Raw genomic sequence first — 20,741 nt, 5'->3', positions numbered from 1 at the left:
CACTATGCAGCACCCCGACCAAAGGAGGCATTGGCATTGAGAACATGGCGTTTGACCGCAACACAGACTCTCTGTTTGCGGAGCTGTCGTCTGCAGGCATAGGGGACGTCATCGGAGACGTGGACGAGGGGGCGGACCTGCTGGGTAAGTGAGAGAAGGAACTCTTTCCTATAGCAGCAAAACACCTCCAAGGATGTGTAGCGTTTAGCATTGTAGTAATGTTGTTATAACACTAGTGACTTTATGGTAATGAAATATAACACCTTTAACGATCTGTTGCTATTAGCATTTTAGTAATGTTGTAGTAACATTGTAGTAACGTTATGATGAATTACAACACAAGGATCGATTTCTATATAAGCTATACTGTAAGAACTAAATTAAGCCTGACACCTTCAAGGAACAGTATTCATTTCCCCCCAACATTACAGCAACTTTTGGGAAGATTTATCTATTCAAAAAAATGGACGTACAAACTGTGTGACACTGTCAACTACAAAGTTCAACCATTGGATTCATTTAAAAGTTTATCTTTGGAATGTCTCTTGACAGATGGCATTTAACTAGTTTTGGAATATCTTTTGACAGATGGAGTTTAACTAGTTTTGGAATGTCTTTTGACAGATGGAGTTTAACTAGTTTTGGGATGACTTGTGTTAACCCCTTGTGAGTGTCTGAGTGTGTTGTTTACCCAGGTGACCTCCCTACATTGTTCCTGCTCCTGTCTTCAATACATGCTAACTCCTGAATTACTATAGTAGCAGGCCACTGAGTTAGACAATAAACGGACACAATTTTACTACATTCAGCTCACTAATACACACTGGCTGTTGCACTGAAGTGAAATAACCGTTGCTGTTAGGTAAAAACAAAGCTAAACTGGATTTAGAAATTCTGCTTGTATAAGTTAAAAGTCATTCTCTGCTGTTAGCTCCATCAGTGTCTAACCCGCCTCTCTCTCTCCTCGTTGTGTCCTCTCCTCTGGCTTTTGTCCCTAACCCCAGTGGAGTACTCTGGTGTGTATTATGACCTCAAAACCTCTCCTTTGCTCCTTCTCCTTTGTTATTTCTCCTCCGATACCTCTCTCTATGCCCTCAGAGGAAAAACTCTATTCCAGGGATGGGTATCTGCAGTTGTGTGTGTGCAGGATTTTGCTCCACCCAAACACACCTGACTTAATTAAAGCAAACATGTTCTATATTGGAAAACCATGGCTAATTTATTAGGCTTTGTGAATCTGGTGTGTTTTAATGCTTGGCTGGAACAAAAGCCTGCCTGTATACACTATGTCCCTTCAGGACCAGTTGCCCATCCCTGCTCTATATTCGGCCTCTCACCACCTCATATCGACAGCTCATAGCTCTACTACTACTGCCTTGACCTGCATTTGACCCCCGCTCCTCGCTAGCATTACAGTGGCAACAAAAGTTGATCACAGGATGAAACCGGACATATGAATGCTGTTAGAAGGGCTAAATGCATTTGGAACATTTTTGTTCTTCATATAACTGCTTTGGTTATACTGATTTCTGTCTAACATGCACTATAAGCATGAATAATAACTCATCGTACAGCTTTAATAACACATTTTTACTTTACAGCTTAAATAGTTTTAGTTTGTGTGTTTTGTTTTTATAGCTTCTCTAGCTTTCCCAACTGTCTCTCTACCCTAGAACTGTAACTCATTCCTTTCCCCACTAGCCTGTTAGGAGTACCCTAGCTCTCATTCCTCCGTTGTGTTTCTCATACATACCTCATGTCTCACTCTCTCCACCTCTCTCTCGTTCTCTTGCTTGACTTGGATTGCATGGTTTTCTCAGATCTTAGCTTGCTTGGTAAGACCTCACCCGCTCGCTCCATCCTTCTCTGTTGCGACATGTAACATGTTCTGTTTGGTGGCTGTTGGGGTTGTCCCTGTTTTGTATTTCTTAGAAATATCTCACTATGATATTTAACAACCTGAATGGACTTCTTTATTATATCTATATGAATATTTAAGTCAGTCAATGTGACTGTGTTCATCCATTGAAGTAAATGCACCTCCATAAATATTGATTTATTTTGGATAAAGATTTAAAAACATAGTAGATTAAGAACTATTTGATAGATAAGAGAATCTATCCAGGCCTTCTATACATGTTGTTGTATGAACACAAAGCAGAAAACTAGGTCATTTCTCAGTGGTGCTCCTTGTTTACAGGTATGGGTCGTGAGGTTGAGAACCTGATCACGGAGAACACACAACTAATGGAGACAAAGTAAGAAAACCACACTAAGAGTGGTATAGTTTTAGATTTATTTGACATTTATACTGAACAAAAATATAAACACAACATGCAACAATTTCAAGGATTTGAGTTACAGAGTTCCATAAATTCATTAGGTCCTAATCTATGGATTTCACATGACTGGGAATACAGAAATGCATCAGTTGGTCACAGATACCTTAAAAAAAAAAGTAGGGGCATGGATCAGAAAACCAGTCAGTATCTGGTGTGACCACCATTTGCATCATGCAGCACGACACATCTCCTCGCATAAAGTTGATCAGGCTGTTGATTGTGGCCTGTGGAATGTTGTCCCACTCTGTCACGTTCGTCGTAAGGATGGGACCAAGGCGCAGCGGGAATGTGAATACTCATCTTCTTTATTTTGAAGAAAACCAAAATAAACATTTAAACAAAAACAACGATGAGAAACAGTCCTGTAAGGCACACATCTACACATGGAACAACGACCCACAAAAACCCATGAAAAAACACCCCTACTAAATAGGACCTTCAATTAGAGGCAACGAGGAACAGCTGCCTCCAATTGAAGGTCAACCCAATAAACTAAACATAGAAATAGAAAAACTAGAACGAACATAGAAATATACTAACATAGAACATTAACCAAAAAACCCCGAAACACATAAAACAAACACCCCCTGCCACGTCCTGACCAAACTACAATAACAAATAACCCCTTTACTGGTCAGGACATGACAGTACCCCCCCCCCCCCAAAGGTGCAGACCCCGGATGCACCTCAAACAAAACACAAAAATAAACCCCAAAACAAAAATAATCCCAAACTAAAGGGAGGGAAGGGAGGGTGGCCACAGTCACCGACGGTTCTTGTGCTACACCCCCCCCCCCCCAATCCTCCTACTATGGAGGTGGCTCAGGCTCTGGCCTTAGTCCCCAACTTAACCTGTCCACCCCCGCTGAAGGCTCAGGGCTAAAGCGCGTCGCTGGAGACCTCGGGCTGAGGCGCGTCGCTGGAGACCTCGGGCTGGAGGGCGACTCTGGCTGCGCCGGTTCCGGACTGTAGGGCGACTCTGGCTGCGCCGGTTCCGGACTGTAGGGCGACTGCAGGCTCCGGACTGTGGGCCGTCTCTGCAGGCTCCGGACTGTGGGCCGTCTCTGCAGGCTCCGGACTGTGGGCCGTCTCTGCAGGCTCCGGACTGTGGGCCGTCTCTGCAGGCTCCGGACTGTGGGCCGTCGCCGGAAGCACTGGACGGGAAACTGTCGCCGGAAGCTCTGGACGGGGAACTGTCGCCGGAAGCTCTGGACGGGGAACTGTCGCCGGAAGCTCTGGACTGGACAGGCGCACTACAGGCCTGGTGCGTGGGGCTGGCTTTGGAGGCGCCAGACTGGTAACACGCACCTCAAGGCCAGTGCGAGGAGCAGGAACAGGACGTACTGGACTGGGCTGACGCACTGGAGGCCTAGTGCGTGGGGCTGGTACTGGAGGTACCAGACTGGAGACACGCACCTCAAGGCTAGTGCAAGGAGCCGGAACAGGACGTACTGGACTGGGCTGACGCACTGGAGGCCTGGTGCGTGGTGCTGGCTTTGGAGGCGCCAGACTAGAGACACGCACCTCCGGGCTAGTGCGAGGAGCAGGAACTGGATACACCGGGCCATGAACAAGCACTGGAGGTCTGGAGGGCACAGCCTGCACCACCCGTCCTGGCTGGGTAGTCACAGTAGCCCTGCACGGGTGGAGTGCTGGCGCACGGCGAACTGGGCTGTGCAGAGGCCTGATGGCTGCCGTGTGTAGAGCAGGCGCAGGGTAGCCTGGGCCTAGGAGACGTACTGGTGGCCAGATGTACTGCGCAGGCATACTCCTACCTGGCTGGATGCCCACTCTAACACGGCACTTGCGAGGGGCTGGAATCGCTCGCACCGGACTGTGCGTGCGCATGGGCGAGATCGGGCGCACTTCCGCATAGACCGGCGCTCTTCTGATCCGCTGCTCCCCATAATAAGCACGGGGAGTTGGCTTAGGGCTCACCCTTGGCCCAGCCAAACTCCCCGTGTGCCCCCCAAAAAAGTTATTGGGGGTGCCTCTCGTGCTTCCGTCGTTGGGCTCGCTCTTCGTACTGTTGCCGTTCCTCCCTCGCTATCTCCACCTGTTTCCATGGCAGGGTCTTGTCCCCTGCCATTACCTCCTCCCATGTCCATGATGTCCTCCACTCCCTTCTTTCCCTGGCCCAGGATCCTTGCTCCTCCTGGGCCCGCTGCTTGGTCCGTTGGTGGTGGGTAGTTCTGGCACGTTTGTCATAAGGATGGGACCAAGGCGCAGCGGGAATGTGAATACTCATCTTCTTTATTTTGAAGAAAACCAAAATAAACATTTAAACAAAAACAATGAGAAACAGTCCTGTAAGGCACACATCTACACATGGAACAACTACCCACAAAAAAACACCCCTACTAAATAGGACCTTCAATTAGAGGCAACGAGGAACAGCTGCCTCCAATTGAAGGTTAACCCAATAAACTAAACAGAAATAGAAAAACTAGAACGAACATAGAAATATACTGACATAGAACATTAACCAAAAAACCCCGAAACACATAAAACAAACACCCCCTGCCACGTCCTAACCAAACTACAATAACAAATAACCCCTTTACTGGTCAGGACGTGACACACTCTTCAATGGCTGTGAAAATGTTTCTGGATATTGGAGGGAACTGGAACACGCTGTCCTACACATCAATCTAGAGCATCCCAAACATGCTCAAGGCGTGACATATCTGGTGAGTATGCAGGCCATAGAAGAACTGGGACATTTTCAGCTTCCAGGAATTGTGTACAGATCCTTGCGACATGGGGCCGTGCATTATCATGCTGGAACATGAGGTGATGGCGGCAGGTGCATGGCATGACAATGGGCCTCAATATCTCATCATGTTATCTGCCCATACCATAACCCCACCGCCACCATGGAGCACTCTGTTCACAACGTTGACATCAGCAAACCGCTCGCCCACCCGATCCCATACACATGGTCTGCGGTTGTGAGGCCAGTTGGCTGTACTGCAAAATTCTCTAAAACGACAGCTCTGGTGGACATTCCTGCAGTCAGCGTGGCAATTGCACACTCCCTCAATTTGAGACATCTGTGGCATTGTGTTGTGTGACAAAATATGACATTTTAGAGTGGCCTTTTATTGTCCCCACCACAAGGTGGACCTGTGTAATGATCATGCTGTGTAATTAGCTTATTGAAATGCCACACCTGTCAGGTGAATGGATAATCTTGGCAATGGAGAAATGGTCACTAACAGGGATGTAAACAAATTTCAGCACAACATTTGAGAGAAAGAAGCTTTTTGTTTCTGGGATCTTTTATTTCAGCTCATGAAACATGGGACTAACACTTTACATGTTGCATTTATATTTTTCTTCAATGTATACCTCCCAAAGTTATTCAAATGTTATCAGTCTTTTAAACTGGTCCAAAGTCTATTCCATATTTAGATAGCTTTGTAGATCCCACTATACCGGACTATATACTGGAAGCACAACATAACACAAACATCTTGCATGCAGTGTTGTAAGGTGTCACATTCATTCCTTTCCCCCCTTGTTTCCTGTAGGAACGCTCTGAATGTGGTGAAGAATGACCTGATAGCGCGGGTGGATGAGCTGTCGTGTGAGAAGGAAGTGTTGCAGGGGGAACTAGACGCCGTGACACAGACCAGGAAAAACCTGGAGGAGAAGAACAGAGAGCTGGAGGAGGAGCTCAAGAAGTGGGTCAATAAGAACAACAACACACGATAACACACCACACACAACTGATCATGTAAGGTCTACACCTGTTGTATTCGGCGCATGTGACAAATCAGATTTGATTTGATTTGACAACAGCAACACAACATATTAATATGGCCACCAATTAGGGAAATCACCAAGAGTAAACTGTCAACATGAACACATGGCATAGCATATTGTTGATGAACCTGATTGAACCAATTCTTCTGTTTTTCCAGAGTGCGTGTGGAGATGGAGGAGGTGAAAGGGAAGCCAAACGAGGAAGAGGATGTGAGTGCCTCTTACATATGTATAACATTGTCCTGTATAATGTGACTGTACCTCTTCATGTCCTATAGTGGTACCCCTTTCTATATTGTAATCACTGTTAAATGTATATTTTTATCATATTGCTGCAAAATGTACCTTCCTTAAAATTCAGCTTGTTACTATGATTGGTGCGTTGTATGTCCGACCAATAAAAACACCCTCTCTCTCTGGTGTTCCAGAGTGACGTTCCTACAGCCCAGAGGAAGAGGTTCACCAGGGTAGAGATGGCTAGAGTCCTCATGGAAAGGAACCAGTACAAGGAGAGACTGATGGAATTACAGGAGGCTGTTAGGTGGACAGAGATGATCAGGTGAGGAGGAGGAGAGAGTAGGATTGAAGGGAATAGAATAGAGCCAGTATACAATGATATCCCTCAGCTAACCATGTATTTTTAAACAATATGGCCAATTAAACAATTTGGTCAATTATATCGCCACATTTTCCACTAAACAAGGACTTTCCTCTTAATCTGAATGCTAGAATTGAAACTAGGCCACTGCTATACACTTGAGTCAGTGGCGGTCGGTGCCATTTAAGATCAGGGAGGACCATTTTTTTTTAATGAGCATGGCCTTATTTCTATTACAGCATATTGGATAAATGTCATTCACATTCCCCATTCTTTTCTGCTTGCTTCCGTTTAAGATTTGTTTTTCAACAGAATCGGCAGAATGAATACACCCCTGATCACCCGCAAACACAGTTCACTTTCATAGAAGCCACATACAAACAGCATAATCACTTTGCTTGTTGTATGATTCCTTCTCACATCCACGCTCTCTCCTCTGCTCACCTTTTCCCTTCGCTTGTGGACTTCATTGCACAGCACAACAGCTGTCTGTGACCAGGCGCAAATGATCGCTAACCACTACACCAAGCCTACATTGTTGTCACCATGTTAGCTAATGTCATAGTCAACATATCTACTAGAACTAATGTGTTAGTAAACCTGCTACAATCATGCAGTACGGTGTACAGTCAGTAAGCAGTTTAGCAGTTACACTGGTGAGCCCAGTGGCAATACATTTATTAAACCAAAAGCTTACCTTGACATGGAACAGTTCCAGTGTTGGATAGCCATAGCTAACGAGAGAGAGAGGCTCAATATATATATATATATATATATATATATATATATATATAAAAAATCTTCTTCTCTAGAATCAGATACCTATATGAAGGAATAGGCAAAGGATTATGGACACAACATATTAATCCTTTCCCCAGTTGTTTCCATGGCCTCTGCTATAGTAATATGCTGCAGTTGCTTAATAACTGGTTCCCAGAGTGATGTCAAAGTCCATTGTTTCAGGACACCAAATGTTCAAAAGTAAATAAACATTTTTGGAGATCAAATGTTAAATAGAATGAAACATAATACTATGTTGCCTAGTGAAGGGTTTCCTTCTCCACACCCCCTTTCATATACACTCTTTAATCTCCACTCTGAGACTCCACTGAAATCATCCTTCTGCTCTATCCTTGCTCTACCAATTTAAATGAATGAGTTGAAGGAATAGTTCAGAGAAATTACATAGTTATCTAAATATCTCTTTACTTAGAAGGCATTTTATGGACAAGGAGTGACTGCGATCAACACTTTGGTTTTGTTAAATTAACCAATGTCGTAAGTAATTCTGCTGAACTGTCCCTTTAACATGATGTTGTGTTGTCTTACCAGAGCCTCCAGAGAAAACCCTTCCCTTACTGAGAAGAAGAAATCCAGCATCTGGCAATTGTAAGCAGTCTCAAATAATCTTTCCTTCAATGACCAGCTGTACGAAATAATTATATACATTTCTGATATGATGTATCCAACACTATCAACATGATATCATATGCTAACATTCTGGAAATTCCATCCCTGTTTTCTTTCTTTTTGGATGTGCTATTAAATGTTCAGTCTTAGGTAAATGTTTTAAAAGTCATAGCCATCCCTCTCTTGCCCCTTGGTACAGTAACTACAGTCTAGCCATGGGTTTAAATACTATTTCAAATCCTTTCGCTTTGCTTGATTGAGCTTGCCTATTGCAACGGAACCAATAGAAAATTCCCTACTGCGTATATCCCGCCCACCTGGCAGTCCATGCAGGATAAAGCAAACGTTCAAAGTATTTGAACGATTTTAAATAGTATTTGAACCCAGGTCTGCTACAGTCCCCTGAACAATAGACATATGCTGGATGTGTACTACTCTCTTCATGTTTTCCATCCAATCCACAAACAAATCAGTCCAATGTGATTCTCTTGCCCTCCCTCCCGCCTGCCTCTGTTGCCTTATGTTGTCCTGCTAGTCTGCTTAAAGACTGCTGAGAGGGAGAGGTCTATGTCAGCTGATTGTATCTCCTTCATGTCCTCTCAGAAGTTTTATTTGTTAAGAGGACAATTTATGGACAAGTGCTTCATTCTGCAATAGGCCTTTATTAATGCGCACTCTTGTAAGATCTACTGTCACATTACAGTATGATGTGTAGACATATGAAGAAAATAATAAAAATATAATTGCATGCTTCTTTTGATCAACTGACAGAGGTGTCCTCCTTCATCCCTGTGAGTTTTACTGTGACTGACTGTCTTAACATGGGGCTCTTTCCTCTTACTGTGCTGTGGAGCTCATTGTAATCACATGTTATGCAGTCCATTCAAATCTATCTGCTTGATTACCATCTGTCCCACACTATCAGATTACTATCTGCTATTAACATTCAGATAACATATGCCAAAACGTATATACAAACACAGAAATACACAGGTGTAGGTGTCCTAATGTACAGTACTAATGTACTGTATGTAGGCTTATAACACTATATTAATATGTATGACTCCCGTTCAGTTAAGGGGCCACGAGTGGTATTGTGATGGGTGGGCCTTGGCTCTGTTAATCAACATTCCCAAATCCCCAGCATGCTTCACTTCACTATACTTGAGGTGGTGGTGGTGGTGGTGGTGGTGGGTGACTGTTTACTGTTGGTTGGTGGTTGACCCCCGGCCTTGCTCCTCCCTATACCAACCCCCCCCCCCCCTTCGCATCCCTATGGTTTCTCTCTCCCCCCGCAGTTTCAGCCGCCTCTTTAGCCCCTCCTCCTCCAGCACAGCAGTGATGAAGAAGTCGGAGTCCCAGGCGAGGGAGGTGAAGTACACGCCCCCTGCAGGAGGGGGAATGAAGAAGAGGAGCAGCACCTTCTCCCAGTTCCCCACTGAGAAGTCCAAGGCCTTCGACTTCCTCAACGAGGAGTGAGTAGTGACACAGCACTCATTCTGTCATGTGTTAGTACTGTTGTAGCTCTCCTTACTCCTCTCTTGACCTCTGCCATGATGAGCCATGGTCATTCACTCCATGTATTACACAGCACTTATAATATAATCATGGATATGTGGGTCATCTACTTATGAGTGTTAGAACTGTTCATAACCTGTTCTATTTTACAACTGTTCATAACCTGTTCTATTTTACAACTGTTCATAACCTGTTCTATTTTACAACTGTTCATGACCTGTTCTATTTTACAACTGTTCATGACCTGTTCTATTTTACAACTGTTCATAACCTGTTCTATTTTACAACTGTTCATAACCTGTTCTATTTTACAACTGTTCATAACCTGTTCTATTTTACAACTGTTCATGACCTGTTCTATTTTACAACTGTTCATGACCTGTTCTATTTTACAACTGTTCATGACCTGTTCTATTTTACAACTGTTCATGACCTGCTCTATTTTACAACTGTTCATGACCTGTTCTATTTTACAACTGTTCATGACCTGCTCTATTTTACAACTGTTCATGACCTGTTCTATTTTACAACTGTTCATGACCTGTTCTATTTTACAACTGTTCATAACCTGTTCTATTTTACAACTGTTCATGACCTGTTCTATTTTACAACTGTTCATGACCTGTTCTATTTTACAACTGTTCATAACCTGTTCTATTTTACAACTGTTCATGACCTGTTCTATTTTACAACTGTTCATGACCTGTTCTATTTTACAACTGTTCATGACCTGCTCTATTTTACAACTGTTCATGACCTGTTCTATTTTACAACTGTTCACATACTCCTAGGGCTTGTTTCTCATGACCCATATTGGGCATATTTCTGGACCTCAAAGCCTTTTCATTGGAGAATCTCATTTGACAGTGCTTTCTATTCCAGGATTCAGCAAACCAGCCCATAATGTAATTTTTTGTAATGAAATTCCCTTTTTGTCTTGTCTCCCTGTCAGAATGGACCCATTTGCCTCTCCGTCCCGTAGGGAGCAAAAGAGGGCCCAGTACAGACAGGTCAAAGCCCACATGCAGAAGGAGGATGGACAGGTACAGGCCCACGGATGGAGTCTACCCAGCAAATCTAAGGTAGGAGAGGAGGGGAGGGGAGGGGAGAGAGAGAGGGAGAGAGTTCGCAATAATAACCATATCCAAGTTTTTCTTTTTTATATGACATCTTGTGTGTCCTTTCAGGTAGTGAACGGGGGCCCAACAGAGAACAAAGAGAAGAATCTACCTGTGCCAGTCTACCTGAGGCCCCTGGACCAGAAAGATGCTTCTATGAAGGTGAGCACAGCACACACTGGGATTAAGTTAACTTCATTTTGATCTGTGAAAACATACATTACTTTTGTGCACAATGCAACATTTGAATACCAAGTTGTGATACACAAGTATAATACATGTTTTGCAATGGAGGCTGCTGAGGGGAGGACAGCTCATAATGGCTGGAATGGAGCAAATGGAATGGCATCAAACACATGGAAACTTTGTTTGATGTTGTTGATACCTTTCCACTCATTCCGCTCCAGCCATTACCACGTGCCCGTCCTCCCTAATTAAGGTGCCACTAACCTCCTGTGGTGTATTGAGCTTTTTTAAATGCAATTTCTATAAATGTTCCGTTGTTTGATTGATTGATATGTCTGCAGCTGTGGTGTGCTGCGGGTGTGAACCTGTCAGGAGGGAAGATCAGAGAGGGAGGGTCCATGTTGGAAGGACAGAGCAGGAAGGGCTCTGTGAGCAGCCTGGACCATTTAGAGACAGAGAACAAGGTAAGGGGGAGGTGTTTTGAGCATGTTGGCCAAGGGGGGTGTACCCGTACCTTAAGCACCTTCACATAAGGAGGGTGTCTCATCAGGATCACAGGACAGTATATGGAAACTTCTGACTGTTTTTGAGAGCTTGAATATCAGTCAACAAAAGTACTGTATGCTGGAACTTTACAATATAAGTGTGTTTAAAACAGCTTATTACTGTTTTTGAGAGCTTGTACTGTAAATGACTGGAGAAAGAAGACTGGATAGTAATACATACAGACACAAGTTAAAGCTCATATTTACGAGCACTGGCCTCAAGCCATCATGACAGGGCTCAGTCAAGTCAACATTGTTAGCCCTTACACATACTAGTCCTGGTATAATGGAGCCCTTACACATACTAGTCCTGGTATAATGGAGCCCTTACACATACTAGTCCTGGTATAATGGAGCCCTTGCTCATGATCAGTCTGTCCTGTCCTTGCTCCAGGAGCAGGAGAAAGGTGACCAGGAGAAGGAGAAGGAGCTGCGTCTGCAGGATGAGATGTCCTGCAGGGTGTGGATCTGTACCAGTACCCACTCCTCTACTAAAGTCATGGTGCTGGAGGCCAACCAGCCCTCTGACCTGCTGGACAGCTTCTACGCCTGCAACTCACACGTCCTCTGCATCGCCAGCATACCAGGTGTGTGTGTGATGTTTGTGTGTAGTGTGTGTGTTTGTGTACAGTTTATGAGGAATTTATAGTATTAAGATAGTACGTATGTTTCAAGATGGGTCTGTATATGTCAGTGTTGGCTGGTGTTACTTTCAATCAGATGAAGGGGTCATTGTAATGTCTGAATGGAATGAATAAAACGGTACTGTGTGTGTGTGTGTGTGTGTGCTCACTTCTGTGTGTTTTCACATGTCTGTTTCTCAGGTGTGTTGGAGACAGACTACCCTGCAGGGGAGGAGCTACCTGTACCCCAGGACCAGGAGTCCGGGCCAGTTGATGGCGTGTCGTTGACAGGCAGCGTGGCCAGTCTGGGCTCCACGGGCAGCGACGGCGCCTTGGCAACAGAAGGGACCACCGCCGTCCTCCAGATGGCCGGGGCAGGGCTCAATGACCTCCCGGCTCAGCACAGCTCAGGTAACACAGACACAGGAACTGGCTGCGGTTCAGGACATTATAGCAGTGGTCACCTCCATCACTAGTCCTGGAGAGATACAGGGCTTGAAGGCGTTTGTTCCTGCCCAGAACTAACCCATTTGATTCAACCAGGAGTAGTTGAATGAGGGGTTTTAGTGTTGGCATTTTCACACTTTCACACACAATAAAACTGGGGTATGCCCTGGGTTCCACCCTGAATCATCCTTTTGTATCTAATGCATACTTACTGTAATATTTTCTCTCTACATATTCCCCCTACCTCCACCCAACAGTGGATCTGTCCAGAGAGCCCAGTCCTGCAGAGGATGGGGTCCCCACGGCGGAAGAGGCCACAGAGGCTACAGAGGAGGGGGAGGAGAGCCAGGGGCTGGTCGTCAGTCAGCCAGGCACCTACACAGAGCACGTGTTCACAGACCCTCTGGGAGCCGGCCACCATGAGTCCTCCACTGCAGACACACAGAGGTGAGACTGTCTGACCTAGTACTAGTTAGTAGTGACCTGACCAGGGAGAACTCTGGTCCCTTGTTTAAGGCACTGGGTTATATACATGAGTAATTAAAGAATGTATGACTTTCTTAATGTGTGTTTGATACACTAAAGCTCACCAGCCTTGTTCTTTCTCTCTGTCTCCCAGGGACCAGGAGGGGGTGGGCGAGGCTTCTCTTCCCGACGACATGCTCCCTGCTGGGGAGGACGTCCAGAGGATGAGCAGCGCCCTGCCCACCATGTGGCTGGGGGCCCAGAACGGATGGTGAGGACAAGGGAGTGGTCACCAGGGGCCACTAGGGCCACACAGAAATAAATGAGTATGGAATATACAGTAGAATCTCTTTGGTCAAGAAAAGAAAAATGCATTATACATTTTTAGTAATTTCTCTGTTAATCTTTATTTTTGTTTATGCATCCTGATCTGTATAATTATCTGTAGAAAATCATCCCCATTTATTTTGGGATTGTGTTTTTTAATCTTTGTCTCCTCTCTTGTCTCCTCCTTCTCTAGTTTGTATGTGCACTCGTCTGTGGCTCGGTGGAAGAAGTGTCTCCACGCCATCAAGCTAAAGGACTCCATCCTCAACATAGTGTGAGTACTCTGAGGACTCCGCTCGTACTCAAGGTCATTTATATACAATACCAGTCAATAGTTTGGACACACCTACTCATTCAAGGGTTTTTTCTTTATTTTTACTATTTTCTACATTGTAGAACAATAGTGATGACATCAAAACTATGAAATAACACATATGGAATCATGTAGTAACCAAAAAAAGTGTTAAACAAATCCAAATATATTTTAGATTTCAGATTCTTCAAAGTTGCCACCCTTTGCCTTGATCAGTTTTGCACACTCTTGGCATTCTCTCAACCAGCTTCAACTAGCCTGTACCCCCGCACACGGACTCGATACCGGTACCCCCTGTATATAGCCTCGTTATTGTTATTCTTGTTGTGTTAATTTTTATTTTAGTCTACTTGGTAATTATTTTCTTAACTCTTCTTAAACTGCAGTGTTGGTTAAGGGCTTGTAAGTAAGCATTTCACAGTAAAGTCTACACTTGTTGTATTCGGCGCATGTGACAAATAACATTTGATTTGATGAGGAATGCTTTTCCAACAGTCTTGAAGGAGTTCCCACATGTGCTGAGCACTTGTTGGCTGCTTTTCCTTCACTCTGCGGTCCAACTCATCCCAAACCATCTCAATTGGGTTGAGGTCTGGTGATTGTTGAGGCCAGGTCATCTGATGCAGCACTCCATCATTCTCCTTCTTGGTCAAATTGCCCTTACACAGCCTGGAGGTGTGTTGGGTCATTGTCCTGTTGAAAAACAAATGATAGTCTGTTAAAGGAATTTTATATCTTGATGATAATAATCAATAATCAATTCGCCATGACTAATGCCCAAGGTTTGTAAGACAATGGGTTAAATAATTAGGCAAGGACTCAGCTTTCTGCAAAAGGTTTCTGTAGCTTTTATTCAGAGAACGTTCTGAGGTCAGGATAACAAAACAGTCATTATATAGTTCTTGCTTTCTTACGCACATGCATTTACACACAAACTGTTGGTGACCTGCAACCCCCCTTGACTTCTCACGCTGTTTATCAAATTCTAGCTCAGCCTGTTCCTTTCCCTCAAGGTTAGGAACCCTTTGAAGTTTTACTCCCTTTACCATCTGTCCCCTGCTCTCTAATACTAATTGCATACACACACATTTCTTTCCCTCTCCAGTTGTTCCTGGACTTTCTGGAACTAATCAGATCAATCGATCACTACATTGATCATTACATTGATTATTCATTAACCATGCTGTATGACTAATAATTCATCATGGTTTATTGATTCATTTACCTTTATTAGATAATTCTCTTATCAATTCCACCCATAAATGATTAAATAATTCACCATGATGATCAAATACTATATGAGAACCCTACTAATCACATGCTTTATGTAAACACAAATAATCACACGCTATATGGAAACACAAATAATCATACACTATATGGAAACACTAATAATCACACGCTATATGGAAACACAAATAATCATACGCTATATGGAAACACAAATAATCACACGCTATATGGAAACACAAATAATCACACGCTATATGGAAACACAAATAATCATACGCTATATGGAAACACTAATAATCACACGCTATATGGAAACACAAATAATCACACGCTATATGGAAACACTAATAATCACACGCTATATGGAAACACAAATAATCATACGCTAAATGGAAACACAAATAATCACACGCTATATGGAAACACTAATAATCACACGCTATATGGAAACACTAATAATCACACGCTATATGGAAACACTAATAATCACACGCTATATGGAAACACTAATAATCATACGCTATACGGAAACACTAATAATCATACGCTATATGGAAACACTAATAATCACACGCTATATGGAAACACTAATAATCACACGCTATATGGAAACACAAATAATCACACGCTATATGGAAACACTAATAATCACACGCTATATGGAAACACTAATAATCACACGCTATATGGAAACACTAATAATCATACGCTATATGGAAACACTAATAATCATACGCTATATGGAAACACTAATAATCACACGCTATATGGAAACACTAATAATCACACGCTATATGGAAACACTAATAATCACACGCTATATGGAAACACTAATAATCACACGCTATATGGAAACACTAATAATCACACGCTATATGGAAACACTAATAATCACACGCTATATGGAAACACTAAAATCATACGCTATATGGAAACACTAATAATCACACGCTATATGGAAACACAAATAATCACACGCTGTATGGAAACACAAATAATCACACGCTATATGGAAACACAAATAATCACACGCTATATGGAAACACAAATAATCACACGCTATATGGAAACACTAATAATCACACGCTATATGGAAACACAAATAATCACACGCTATATGGAAACACTAATAATCATACGCTATATGGAAACACAAATAATCACACGCTATATGTAACTTAATTGTGATACAAGGATTAAACAAGACCAATACATGAATATTCTTCCTATACTCATCAATGACAGTCCTAGGCCTATTTCCAATTATGACACTTTGATTCAGGATTTTCATCATAATTTTCATTAAAGGAACAGTCTATCTAAACGTTGAAAATTGTTTCATCAAACATTGGCATCTCAAAAATAAAACGGAGCCATCTTCCTGGCCTGGAGGCCCGCATTCGCCATCCCACTGATCGGAGCTCGGAAGCGGTCCATATCTCACCAACTGCTGCGTCATCGATCTCTCTAGTCCTGGTGATTAAACCTCTCACACATGGGACGAGACAACATCCACACAACACAAACACACTCATACAGGTGAAAGCAGCCCATAATACAGTTCTTACAACACTTTTCCATTTCCAAAACATGGGCTGTGTTATCAGGAATGTACGTACAGCAATGAACCTAATCATTCTACCTACACCGTCCTCTTCTTCCAATAACATATCGAGAGTCAGTCTATTGTACCAGGTCATGAGGGAAGTGGTGGATAATTGGTCAGAGAACCTCTTTACTGCATCCCCGTTTTCATTCATGAATCTCTGTTGATTATAAAAGATGTCATTAATCCCATCCACATTTTTATTTATTGTCAACCACCAAGATAATGTAGTGTTAAAGCCTTCACATATTTGATTCATAGCTTTGTATTCATCTGGAACTTCCCTGAGGATGCCAATAGCATCCATCTTGTAAAGCTACTCCCATCCTGGTCAAAACTCCTCCTGTGCCTACTTTAGCCTCCTATAACTGGTCTCTGATCACTAACTCGAACTGGTTGGACCAATAACCCCAGGACGCAAGTTCCTAACCATCCTTTGTGGTAATTTCTGTCGTATGCGTCCTTTACTGATACTGGCCCACCCTACATCAGTTATAGGTGCTATGAGGTTAAACATTTTCTCCTGTGCTTTCAAACCTAAGTCAGTCACATTAACGATTACCTTTCAGCCATTAAAATCATCTAAGTTCTCGGTGCCATTCTTGTATCTATAACACTGGTACTCATCAGGAGTTAAAGACAAGACTCTCCTTTATCTAACCACACTGTCCGATTTCAAAAAGGCTTTACAGCGAAAGCAAAACATTAGATTATGTCAGCAGAGTACCCAGCCAGAAATAATCAGACACCCATTTTTCAAGCTAGCATATAATGTCACAAAAAACTAAACCACAGCTAAATGCAGCACTAACCTTTGATGATCTTCATCAGATGACACGCCTAGGACATTATGTTATACAATACATGCATGTTTTGTTCAATCAAGTTCATATTTATATCAAAAAACAGCTTTTTACATTAGCATGTGACGTTCAGAACTAGCATTCCCACTTCCGGTGAATTTACTAAATTACTCACGATAAACGTTCACAAAAAACATAATTATTTTAAGAATTATAGATACAGAACTCCTTTGTGCAATCGAGGTGTCCGATTTTAAAATAGCTTTTCGGTGAAAGCACATTTTGCAATATTCTGAGTAGATAGCCTGGCCATCACGGCTAGCTATTTTGACACCCACCAAGTTTGACCCTCACCAAACTCCGATTTACTATTAGAAAAGTTTGATTACCTTTGGTGTTCTTCGTCAGAATGCACTCCCAGGACTGCTACTTCAATAACAAATGTTGGTTTGGTTCAAAATAATCCATAGTTATATCCAAATAGCGGCGTTTTGTTCGTGCGTTCAAGACACTATCCAAGGGTGACGAAGGGTTACGCGCCCGACGCGTTTCGTGACAAAAAAATTCTAAATATTCCATTACCGTACTTCGAAGCATGTCAACCGCTGTTTAAAATCAAATTTTATGCAATTTTTCTCGTAAAAAAAGCGATAATATTCCGACCGGGAGTGGTTGTTTTCGTTCAAAGAGAGAGAAAGTAAACATGGAGTCGACTCGTGCACGAGCCTCAGTCTCATAGTACTCTGACCGGCCACTATCCAAACGCGCTAATGTTTTTCAGCCAATGCCTGCAAAGCCACGATTCAGCTTTTTGCCGCCTTCTGAGAGCCCATGGGAGTCGTAGGAAGTGTCACTGAACAGCAGAGATCCCCTGTTTTGGATAGAGATAAACATGAAGGTCAAGAAATGGTCAGACAGGGTACTTCCTGTACAGAATCTTCTCAGGTTTTGGCTTGCCAAATGAGTTCTGTTATACTCACAGACACCATTCAAACAGTTTTAGAAACTTTGGAGTGTTTTCTATCCAAAGCTAATAATTATATGCATATTCTAGTTTCTGGGCAGGAGTAATAATCAGATTAAATCGGGTACGTTTTTTATCCGGCCGTGAAAATACTGCCCCCTATCCATAACAGGTTAAGTGAACCTAGGTGGGTTGGCTGAGTACTTCAATCTGGCCAACCCCAATTCCTGTACAGTTGTCTGCTTCCCCAGGAAATTGTTTAATGTTTACCTTAAATTCTACATCTTGATCTTCTTTGATTCCTTATTCTGTAAGTCACTCATCAGTGTATTATATAGTTTATCTTCTACTTCTTCTCAATGACAACGGTATCCTATGATTAGTACCGGAAGGTGGTGGATCTGAATGTATCAGAAAGGTTACCAAAACTATGATGCAGCTCAGAGTCTCTACTCTTCCCAAAAACCGCCAACCCTCTCCTGCCCTTAGTCGATCTGCTAGGTACCACCCCATACTCACACCTCTAGGAGCACACACAGTGATGAACGGTCGGGATAGGGAATCTTCGTTAAGGAGGTAACCCCCGGACCCTGTTGGTACTCGGTTCTTCTCCTAACTCTGTGTGTGATCAGCAGTGCTCATATGTGTACATACCTTCTTGCAGTGAGTAACGTGGACCCAAGTGACTCAGCTTTTCTAATGGCAAAGGCAATGGTTTAACAGAACCTGGTATGGGCCTTCCCAACGGTGTTGCTTCCAGTTTTTTCTCCTAACGGGACTGGATCCACACCCAGTCTCCTGGTTGTACTGAGTGAATCACCTTCTCCTGTAATTCACCTGTTGGACACAAAGTCTTGGACAAACGGGTTTGGTTAACAAACAGTCTTCTCATGTGCTCTGCTAGTATTTATTCAACTTCTATGTCTACCTGTTCTGGTATCTCTAACTCTGGCATTCTATAGGCTCTACCTGATTAGCTAAACTGTCATCCATCATTTAAAGAGATGGCTCCTAGTAAACCAACTCTAGGGATAATATCTTGACTTAATATTTTAGCTACCATAATCATGTCCACCAAGTAAGTTGGGAACGCTTCTACCCATTTGCTATACTTATCTATTCTTGTTAAACACCCTTCTTCCCTAACTACTCTACTATACTTCCCTCCCCTTGATACATTGTCTTCTCATTGGTTCAAATTATCAATTGTGTCTAAGAACTTTAACTCCATAACAATTATCAGTTCTACAAATTCCCTTAAAATCAATGTCACCAATGACCTTAAATTCACCATCCAAATGGCTTTTCACTGCGGCTGATCAGACCACACAGGGAAGCCACCAGAGGGGTCAAAAGTCATATCACCCTTTCAGAACCGTGTTTCTTACTACATTAGACAAATGAAGGCAAAGAACTTTATCCATATTTTGTATCCCAGGTTCCCAGAACATTCCCTATCAAAAGAATTTCACGTGTTTAATTAAAACTCAGAAAACAAAACTTCCAAAATGCCATGTGTGTATACCCCTTTAAGATATCCTGGCTTCTAGGTGTACATAAGGAACACTATTAGCTCTCCAATATAGCTTCTTGCGATACCTATCGGTTGAGGGACTGTGTTGATCTCCACTAATCATGTCTACCCAGTCTGTGATTTTCCTCCCCTGTGACACCCACTGGCCCATTTCCTCCCACCTTTCTGAGGGCTCCCTGGCGAGAGATACATGGGGGCTCCACCTTTCTCTGAACAATGTCTGGTCTTGTGTTAGTAGCTCCACTTCCACAGCAACATGAGTGCTGTCATAGTGTAACCACTTTAACCCTATAGTTCTCCCTGGGTTTCTAAGTAATGCTTCCTCATAGACAAGATCTGGACCTGGGCGTTTGTTATATCAGAGAGTACAGTGTAAGTCATCGGGGGACATTTTAATGAGTCCTGGTGCCAGTTGGTCGGAGAGTTCCATCAAGGTTTTAGGAATATCTGTTATCCCCCCCCCCCCAACAAATCCTGACTGTACCAATAACATGGTTCCCCATCCCCACAGACGACCATATTGTCTTTGACAATGTGTGCCTTCATTCCCCTCTCAGTGGGAGTGACGGCCACATTCAGTTTAGTCATTACATCTCGGCCTAACAAGTTGACTGGGCATAGTTTAGATATTAGAACAGAGACAGTGGCTTCTCCCCCAGATGACTCATGTTTCAGGGCTATAGGAGCAGATAACCGTTCCATGAATTGATGTCCTGATGCTGACCGTACTATTATCTGTTCCCCATTACTTTTTATCCCTTTGGGAGCCTCGTCTGCATAGATTGCTGTGCGACACGCCCCAGTATCACACAGAAATGTGATTCTATCTCCCATTACTGTTAGTGTTAAATAGGGTTTCTGTTCTTGTTGTAATGCCAAATCAATTGTAGCCAATTCAAAAACTTCACAATCGCTGTTTATAACTAAATCCTGAAAATCCT

At 43.0% G+C, this 20,741-nt stretch overlaps 1 protein-coding gene across 6 annotated transcripts in view; it reads left to right on the top strand.

The window, feature by feature from the left end:
- LOC115171633 (C-Jun-amino-terminal kinase-interacting protein 4) overlaps positions 1 to 20,741 on the top strand; it is a 64,174-nt gene that overhangs the window by 29,101 nt on the left and 14,332 nt on the right. For 4 of the 6 annotated variants that reach the window (XM_029728630.1, XM_029728629.1, XM_029728628.1 and 1 more), the window contains 16 exons: positions 11 to 144; positions 1,005 to 1,016; positions 2,201 to 2,258; positions 5,876 to 6,028; positions 6,269 to 6,320; positions 6,539 to 6,669; positions 8,041 to 8,097; positions 9,417 to 9,593; positions 10,589 to 10,718; positions 10,824 to 10,916; positions 11,282 to 11,404; positions 11,880 to 12,072; positions 12,310 to 12,519; positions 12,813 to 13,002; positions 13,175 to 13,291; positions 13,541 to 13,621. In XM_029728630.1, coding sequence (XP_029584490.1) covers positions 11 to 144; positions 1,005 to 1,016; positions 2,201 to 2,258; positions 5,876 to 6,028; positions 6,269 to 6,320; positions 6,539 to 6,669; positions 8,041 to 8,097; positions 9,417 to 9,593; positions 10,589 to 10,718; positions 10,824 to 10,916; positions 11,282 to 11,404; positions 11,880 to 12,072; positions 12,310 to 12,519; positions 12,813 to 13,002; positions 13,175 to 13,291; positions 13,541 to 13,621 — 1,911 coding nt within the window. The remainder of the gene's footprint in view (positions 1 to 10; positions 145 to 1,004; positions 1,017 to 2,200; positions 2,259 to 5,875; positions 6,029 to 6,268; positions 6,321 to 6,538; positions 6,670 to 8,040; positions 8,098 to 9,416; positions 9,594 to 10,588; positions 10,719 to 10,823; positions 10,917 to 11,281; positions 11,405 to 11,879; positions 12,073 to 12,309; positions 12,520 to 12,812; positions 13,003 to 13,174; positions 13,292 to 13,540; positions 13,622 to 20,741) is intronic. The other 2 variants (XM_029728627.1, XM_029728631.1) reach the window with 1 other exon arrangement.

Source organism: Salmo trutta, chromosome 32, assembly GCF_901001165.1.
Source record: "Salmo trutta chromosome 32, fSalTru1.1, whole genome shotgun sequence".
Taxonomy (NCBI): Eukaryota; Metazoa; Chordata; class Actinopteri; order Salmoniformes; family Salmonidae; genus Salmo; species Salmo trutta.
This window is presented reverse-complemented; position numbering and strand designations above follow the sequence as displayed.